At 42.8% G+C, this 9,108-nt stretch overlaps 1 protein-coding gene across 1 annotated transcript; it reads left to right on the forward strand.

The window, feature by feature from the left end:
- The first annotated feature begins 2,611 nt into the window (after window positions 1-2,611).
- Window positions 2,612-8,749, forward strand: LOC106603257 (fibroblast growth factor 18). Its single transcript, XM_014196654.2, has 5 exons — window positions 2,612-3,520; window positions 4,924-4,963; window positions 5,066-5,243; window positions 7,303-7,409; window positions 7,733-8,749. Exons 1-5 carry the CDS (start codon window positions 3,489-3,491, stop codon window positions 8,018-8,020), a joined length of 645 nt encoding a protein of 214 aa, XP_014052129.1. The 5' UTR covers window positions 2,612-3,488; the 3' UTR covers window positions 8,021-8,749.
- Window positions 8,750-9,108: the final 359 nt, after the last annotated feature.

Consider the following 9,108-nt stretch of genomic DNA (forward strand, 5'->3'; position numbering starts at 1 on the left):
CTAGTGATGATGGAGGCTAGTGGTGATGGTGGCTAGTGGTGATGAAGGCTAGTGGTGGTGGTGGCTAGTGGTGGTGGTGGCTAGTGGTGGCTAGTGGTGATGGAGGCTACTGATGATGGAGGCTAGTGGTGATTGAGGCTAGTGGTGATGGAGGCTAGTGGTGGTGGTGGCTAGTGGTGATGGAGGCTAGTGGTGATGGAAGCTAGTGGTGGTGGTGGCTAGTGGTGATGGTGGCTAGTGGTGATGGTGGCTAGTGGTGATGGAGGCTAGTGGTAATGGAGGATGGTGGTGGCTAGTGGTGATGGTGGCTAGTGGTGATGAAGGCTAGTGGTGGTGGTGGTGGCTAGTGGTGATGGAGGCTAGTGATGATGGAGGCTAGTGGTGATGGAGGCTAGTGGTGATGGAGGCTAGTGGTGGTGGTGGCTAGTGGTGATGGAGGCTAGTGGTGATGGAGGCTAGTGGTGGTGGTGGCTAGTGGTGGTGGTGGCTAGTGGTGATGGAGGCTAGTGGTGGTGGTGGCTAGTGGTGATGGAGGCTAGTGGTGGCTAGTAGTGGTGGTGGCTAGTGGTGGCTAGTGGTGATGGAGGCTAGTGATGATGGAGGCTAGTGGTGATGGAGGCTAGTGGTGATGGAGGCTAGTGGTGATGGAGGCTAGTGGTGGCTAGTAGGCTCAATGCCACCAAACCCTGTTAATCATAAAACGATGTGTTTCATCTGGGGGTGTCAGAAGAACATCTGATCCACATGAATCATCCCTACTGCATCCAAACTAACTAGCAAACAAATGCCTGAGGCCTAACATCTCAACAAAGTAAATGTTATCTGACAGCTAGGCCTACCCCAACGAACAGTAATTTGATGCCATATTGTAGCCTAGTTTTTTCAAGGGCAGACTCTAGGCCTATACGGTAGGTAGCCTAGCCCTATGGGGCAAATGCTCATGTCTGACAACTTGAATGTGAGGTACTGCTTACCTAAAGTTCTCTGCATAGGCTGCACTATTGCAGCAGAGCAAGATGGTTTCTCCCATGGACCCAATAATCCTAAGATTCGTACCAAATGAGACCATGGCACTGGGTATTACAAGGATAATTGAAATGACACCTACAGACAATATGCAGTAGGCATAGGCCTATTTTAGTCTGTGTAATTACACTAATGGGACCACTTTGAACATTCTGGATCTGGCAGTGCATGACGCACTCACTCATTTCACACTCAAACGCCCTGGAAAGAATGAAATGTGTAACATCAACTCTACTGACCCTGATTTGACCTCTACCTCAGGTGCCAGCTAAGGTAGTTCATCATCCTTAAAGTGAGAAAAGAAAACAGTGGATATCTGTCTGTGTGTGTGAGAGAGTGAGAGAGTGAGAGAGAGAGAGGAAGGGAGAGAGAGGGAGGGAGAGAGGGGGGTAGTAGGGGTTAGTATGGTTGGCTGACCATATGTCTGCGGTTCTGTGGTGGAGGGGAGTGAGGATCTCCCGGTGTTGTTAAACCCCTAAGAAATGTTCATTTTGGATTCTACTCTTTGCTTACATACCTTATGCACACCCACCCTCCCCCTCATTTCCAACTTTCTCATTCCCTTTCCTTTTCCATTATGTATTTCATAACCTTAACGGAACTTAAAACAAAATAACATGGCAGGACTATAGGCTACTACTATGTGTCCTCCTCTCAAACCATGAGCAGTTCTTCAATGTACCCATCATGTTTGTGTAGTGCAAATGCAATGGTAGCCTACTCACTTGACACACAGACTAGACGTAACATAGTAAACGAAAATCCAGGATGATCAAATTTGTCAGAGTGGATGGGTGGATATACAATGCGAATGTCTAGCAACCCAAAGGTTGCATGTTCAAATCTCATCACAGACAACTTTAGCATTTTAGCTAATTAACAACTTTGTAACTACTTACTACTTTTTTTAAAGCTATTTTGGAACTACTTGGCATGTTAGCTAACCCTTCCCCTAACCTTAACCCTTTAACCTAATCCTTCCCCTAATCCTAACCTTAACCATTTAACCTAACTGCTAACCCTAACCCAGTGGTGGTTCTAGACCATTTCAACTGGGGGGGCCAAGCTGGGGCCAGTTGTACTGTTAGAGGGGCCAGTTACATTACGTTATTGTTGTCATATCGTTTTCTTCACTGCATTGCAGGCATTTGCAGGCAAAAGACCATGTTCATAATCATTAGTGTTCTGCGTTGCCACTGTCTAATAACGGATGTAATCGCAAAAATTAGTTATGTAATTTTTTTTTCATACTCCACATTTAGGGGGGCCACAAGGGGGTCCTAGCTATGGTTAGGGGTTAGGGTTAAGGTTAGGAGTTAGGTGAAAGGGTTAAGGTTAGGGAAAGGGTTAGTCACAAGGGTTAAGGTTAGGGTTAGCTAACATGCTAAGTAGTTGCAAAGTAGCTACAAATGTGTAGGTAATTGCAAAGTGGCTAGCTAAAATTGTAAAGTTGTCTGTGATGAGATTCGAAAACGCAGCCTTTGGGTTACTAGACCTTCGCGTTAAAAACGCTCCTTTTGATTTTGCCTTAAGTAACCTTCTCTTTTATATAACCATACCAAATTTAACATATTATACTATTTCCAGTGTCCCAGATTTACGTTCACTATGTTATGTCTAGTCTATGTGACCAGTCTGGATGTCTAAACCACTTTTCATTTCCTCGGTGTCTGCTAACTCACTGAGTTCTCTTAAAGTCGCATTGCCATTGCTCGATTTACTAGGTATTGCTCTGACTGACGCTTTCTGTAATCTGTTCCCCTTTCTACTCCGCCTTCGCCTCTGTCCTGCCAAATGGTCTCGTCTCCCGCGGGACACACCTATATCATCACTGGGATTACACCGGCCGCGTGCCGCCTCCCCTTCCCCGCCACTACTCCTCTCATGCCCCGATCTCACTCCCCGAATAGACTTTCCGTGATACTAGGAATTGCTGTTTTTCTGAACTACTATACGTGACAAATTAACATAGATTCTCGGACAAAGAAAAGTGATATACAGAAGAAAGGAACGAAGACAATGGGAACTAATGGACAATGGCAATACAAGTTCAACTGAGTTCTGCGTGTAAAATAAGCCTATTTTACAATTTTCTCATAGAAGCATTGTAGGCATAGCTGTAGAAACATACTAAGTAATAAAAAAAAGAGGCAAACCTGCAAAAATCCTATTTTGCCAAACACCTGTCATGATTTCAGAGAATTGAACAAACTGGACATACCCAGCGCGCATTCGCTCGTTTTGGCTACATGATACAATTTTTGCAGAGCAAACCATTCCCCTCCGCCAGCATTCTAACCGATGTGCTCGGCATGCTCTGCTGATGCCCGCAGGAATTATCGCAGGAGTTGTTGCCGTTCCCCAAACCCTTCTCAAACGAACGGATTACAGACAGTACCAGCTAGAGATCCTCGGTAACGGTGCCTGACTTTTGCTGGCCGGGTAGCTGCGCGGGACGAGAGATGAGTTCCCTCCTCTCTACACTAGTCATGTTGTAAGTTAAATGTGCAGTAACCCTTGATGCGCAACCTAAGGTTTTCTGGAGAGAAATGAATGGAGGTATTGTGTGTGTGTGTGTGTGTGTGTGTGTGTGTGTGTGTCAGCGCACATGTTTCTCTTCATGCATGCTCTGACCATCAGTCCAGCGCAGCAGGTGTGGTGTTTCGTACACCGTCATATAGGGTGCATGTTCTCCTTTACCCATTGTAATAATGAAAAACTATTTTCTGAACAGCTAACTGTGAAATAGAAAAGCCATCTGTTTTTCCAATACCAAGTGGTGGTGGAATCTTGTATTTTTTTTTGATCTGTACAATTCCTCTGAGGCTGTTCCACATGGTAGCATATTGCTGTAGCATATTGCTCCTCTGGCCACTCAACCATGTCCCATGACCCAGACACCTCTTTTCACTCTCCCCAGACTGAAAGACCAGAAATTTGTCACTGACAGAATGTCTGCTAATGGGTTATGAATGAATGAGTGGATGTACAGTATGACTGTGCCTTATTAGTGTCTTTGATGGGTGTCTGTGTTTAACAGGATCATGTGATTCGTGAAGGGGATTATCAGCAATTAGCTCTTCCCCAAATTAGGGCATCCATCCACTTTAACCAAACCTAAAGCAATTCTGTCAGACACGTTAACGAATCTTACATTTACAATGACGAATTGACCTGTTTCCCACTTTAAAGTGTCCCTGTCACCCCCATTATGACCTTGTATCTCTCAAACTTACTCTCCACTTGGTCAGATTTTTACAGAGGTTTCATCTGAGGTAACACAGAAGTAGAACAAAAGTAGTCCTCAGAGTAGAATTGGAGCCCAGACATCTGTGTGTGCTTTGGGCCAGCTGTAGGCAGCGTTCCAGGCATCCCTACATCTGGACAGCACAGGGGGTATTGGGTCCCCTAATGAGCACAAGGCCAGGGGGTACGGGAAGATATGAAAGAACACTCCCTACTGCTAACGTGTCTGCTAACGTTTCTCCTGCTCTTCCCCCTCTTTATTTAAGATGGAGTTCAGCCTTATTTGTGTGCCGTAATCCATGTATCTATGCATGTGCTGTGTGTGCTGTATTTATACAGGGAGGGATAAGAGATTGAAGTGCTTAGATAGATGGCTGGATGGATTAGTGAATATTGATATCCTGTTAGCTCATCATAGATATGAGCTGAGCTCAGCAGCTGTCCCTAGAGAGAGACAGCATGGCCACTGTCTGTTGCCGTGATGGTTTTATCTAGAAATGACCATTTTTGGAGGCATAGAGACTGGTTTAAAATTGGTGGTGGAGACAGAAAAGAGGCAGGAGTGTGGCAGACAGACTGCTTTTGTATTATTTTGGGATGCAAACATACCATATGTAATCTCAAAGCAGATCCATTCTCCCCTTCTCTCAGATCTGTCCAGGCTTTACTGGTGGTCTGCAGCCCCCTGCAGGTAAATGTGTGTATACAATTGTATCCATTATGTTTCTAACATGCCATTCTGAATAAAGGCTCTCGTTCTAACCACATGGCTGTCTGTTTTGTGGTGGTATAGGTCTTAGCTGATGACCATGTTAATTTCAGCGTATACGTGGAGAATCAGACACGGGGTCGAGACGCCATGAGTCGCCGGCAGCACAGAGTGTACCAGCTGTACAGCAGGACAAGTGGCAAACACGTGCAGGTGATGGGGAGGAGAATCAGTGCCAAGGGAGACGATGGGGATAAATATGGTAAGATATAGTACTACTACTTCCTACAATATACAGAACACTCCAATACAAAATCAGAATCAACAAGAACCAAGCAATCATTTCCTCTATGTTATCACGCCTACAGTACATGGCCCTCAAAATCATGAAGTAGCAACCGGACAGACGAGCCTATGACACACAGAGAGAAATAGAAAGATGGAGCAGCGGTTTCTGTGTGGTAGACTCAGTCCCGATATCGATAAGGTCATCGATTTCCCATTTACCCCGCTATGTTGCTTTGTTGTAGGGGGATGGAGGGAGACTAATGTTATTGATTTGGTTTGACCTCTGTATTGTGGCTACATCTATGAACTAATTGCATTTAACAATCCCCCCATCCCATCCTATGTGCTCAATTTCTATGCCCTTTCCCACATGACAAAATACTACAGTTTACTATATAATACTACAGTACTTTATGTATAATTCTGTAGTAAGCTGTACTATACTGTAGAATCCTATACTCCACACTGTAGTATCCCTTGATCATGTGTAGTACTTACTATGTAATTTTGTAGTATACTGTAGAATACTATATTTCACACTGTAATATCCCTCAATCACATATAGTACTTACTATATAATGTTGTAGTATACTGTAGAATGCTATACTACACACTGTAGTAGCCCTCGATTATGTAGTGCTTACTATATAATTCTGTAGTATAATGTAAAATACTATACTACACACTGAAGTATCCCTCAATCATGTGTGGGTCATTCCACGAAAAGGGTGCCTTTTCGTGGAAGTAGAAATTATGCACCCATATTGAATTTTGAAAAGCCTGTTATATTAAATAAAGTGCACTTTAATATAGACCAAATAGAGAATCAAGTACATCTTAAATATGAATAAAGGCTTTCTAAAGTGCCAAAATTCAGTATTTTGACACGTCCCTTCGTCAACCCTGTGCCACTTCGAGGACGATTTCAACCGACTTAATCCCCAAAATGTATCCACGTTTCACCATCATTGTAAAGGCCTAGTTATTTTTCTGCTTTGACAAAGTCATTTCTGAAGATTATTATTTATATTCATGATATTAGTGATGCATTTACATCTGTCCCTCATGTTAAGGCCAACCCTGTTATGCAAACAATTTACCCCTTTAAAATAATGGACCATTCCACCAAGTTAAATTATTCACAGCAGGTGACATCATTTGGGTCTTCTGAACAGCATGGTGGAAAAGTAAGGAAGTCTTCTCTCACTTTTTGGTCTATTTATAATTGTTTTATCATCTTTGACTGAGGTGTTCGAGCTTAACACATCAACACTGTAAGCTCAATTCATGTTAGGAAAACTAGAATTTGATTTAACTTTGATTAACTAGGATTTTAATGCCTGAGATGGGAAAAAGTGTTTTTCCGTAAGCTAAACATAAAATATATTTTAAAGTTCATTTCTTAAAAGTTTGCATGTATCCAAAAGGCACCCATTTCGTGGAATGACCCGTGTAATACTAGTATAGAATTGTGTAGTATACTGTAGAATACTATAGTAAATACTGCAGTATTATCCACAAAAAAAACATTGTAGTAAATACTACAGTAATGTCCGCAAAAACACTAGTGTCTGCAAAAATACTACAGTTTTTTTAACTATAGTAATACTACAGTTTTTAATTTGCATATACCCCACCCATTCCCCTCCCCCATATCCCAATTTGTGCCACTCATGAGTGAGACACCTACATGCCAAGTATATACCATATATTGTGTTCCCTACAGGTTATAGAAAAGAGCAGAAGCTTTGAACCATCCATTCATACTCCAGTCTTACCTACAGTGTATTACTATTTTAGTATTTATCTAGCAAGTTTCCTCAAGAAAGCCCCCACTTCTGTGTTAAAGACGATATAACAAGCACACTCTAATGTGCATACTACAGTAAATACTACAGTAGTTCAGTGAATACTACAGTACATAAATATAGTAATACTTATACTTATAATACTTAGTATTTATACCATACTATAGCATTTTTTTCATGTGGGCTCTTACAATCTGTATTTTTGTGCATCTGTCTCTTTCCAAGCCCAGCTTGTTGTGGAGGCTGATACTTTTGGAAGTCAGGTGAGAATCCGTGGTAAAGAGACCAACTTCTACCTGTGCATGAACCGTCGAGGCAAGCTTGTGGGGAAGGTGAGACAAACACGATTCTTATTCTGACTCTCGCTACACGTTCCTGTTAATGTATACATTTAAACAACCTGGAGTTATTCACTTTGCATCTCATATTGACACTACCAGTGCTTGACTTGGGCAGGAGCTCGCTGGAGCGGAGTACCGGCACATCAACATGTCTACTGCTTGAGCTCCTGTTCCTTTTATAGAATATTATCTCAAAAGTATTGCTGAACCTCTGCACCTAAATAGAAACAGTATTGGCAGCCAAAATGAGTACCGGCACCTATTTCAGTCCAAGTCAGACACTGGAAATTATCATATATGTGTGTGTATTCCAGAAGGCTAGTAATCGCAGTGCAGACTGTGTCTTCGTTGAGATGGTGTTGGAGAACCACTACACAGCTCTGATGTCAGCACGCTATACGGGCTGGTACGTGGGCTTCACCAAGAGGGGGCGCCCCAGGAGAGGCCCTCAGACACTGCCCAACCAGCAGGACGTTCACTTCATGAAGCGCCTGCCCCCCGGGGAGCAACCCGACCTGCAGCCCTTCCGCTTCACCACGGTCAGCAAGAGAAGCAAGAAAGTGAGAGGGACCCGACCCACAGCCACTACAGCACCTACATAGTCAATGCCACACAACATACCCAAATGACTCGACAACTGTCCTTCCCTGGGTGAATTGAATGTAAGGAGTTTGCTGGGCTGAACCCAGGTAAAGACCTAACTAAGTGGTGCATAGTAGAGTATGTGCATCAAAAGACTTGGAGCTAAACAATCTGACCACATCAGGGAAGATGTTTTCCTTGCCCTTTTCTTCCCCATTCCAGAGACAGTGTTGTCTCAAAGACTGTCGAATTACAATGTACAGTGCCAACCATTCTAGTTAGGCCACAAAGACAGCTAAACTCAGTGTTTGTTTCCAGAGGCACTAAAGTTGCGCTACCAAAGACAACTGAACCATAGCGTTCAATACCAAATATTCGTGTTTTCAACATCCCAAAGACAACTGGTCAACTGTTCAGTACCAAACACCTGAACCACCAAAGGCGACTGTAACGTGTACCCAAGAGGGACAGTCAAGATTTCTTAATGCATTATTTGTATGTTTGTCTTCATATGACTTAGGAGCTACTGTTCCTGCCTATTCACTCAATACAGAAAGCTGCTGTAACATAGTAAGTACACTATCTTCAGTCTGTCTCATATGGAAATATTTAAGGAGAATTGTTGAAACTATATGCATTTTATTACCATTGTTATTATTACAATTATTTATTTAACTTGATGGGATGATAGCTGTTTTAGACCAATGGCATTGCCAAATAGAATACAAAACATATGGTCCTAAATGTTACTGGTTTGCTATATTGTGTGATACTCATTATCAATATGCTAATCCACAAATGTTTTTCTCTAAAAAGAAATGTAAATACTCCGTGATTGTGGACCATACAGGAAAAGACTCATAACCTAACCGTGACATTGTAGGCACTGGGTCATTGATGTGCCATCTAGTGGTCACTGGAAATGGGAGCATCTGCACAGACCACAGAATATGTGCCAAACCACAGTCCACTGATTTATCCCTTGGAAAACGAGCTGAGCCTAGTGACCTTCTCAATGGAATGCAGCAGCCAATACATAGAATCAAATTCTGATCAGGCTAATACACATCTCCAGTTGAAAACTGAATGGAAAATGAGCTAAAAAAAC

The sequence above is a fragment of the Salmo salar genome, chromosome ssa04 (assembly GCF_905237065.1).
Source record: "Salmo salar chromosome ssa04, Ssal_v3.1, whole genome shotgun sequence".
NCBI lineage: Eukaryota > Metazoa > Chordata > Actinopteri > Salmoniformes > Salmonidae > Salmo > Salmo salar.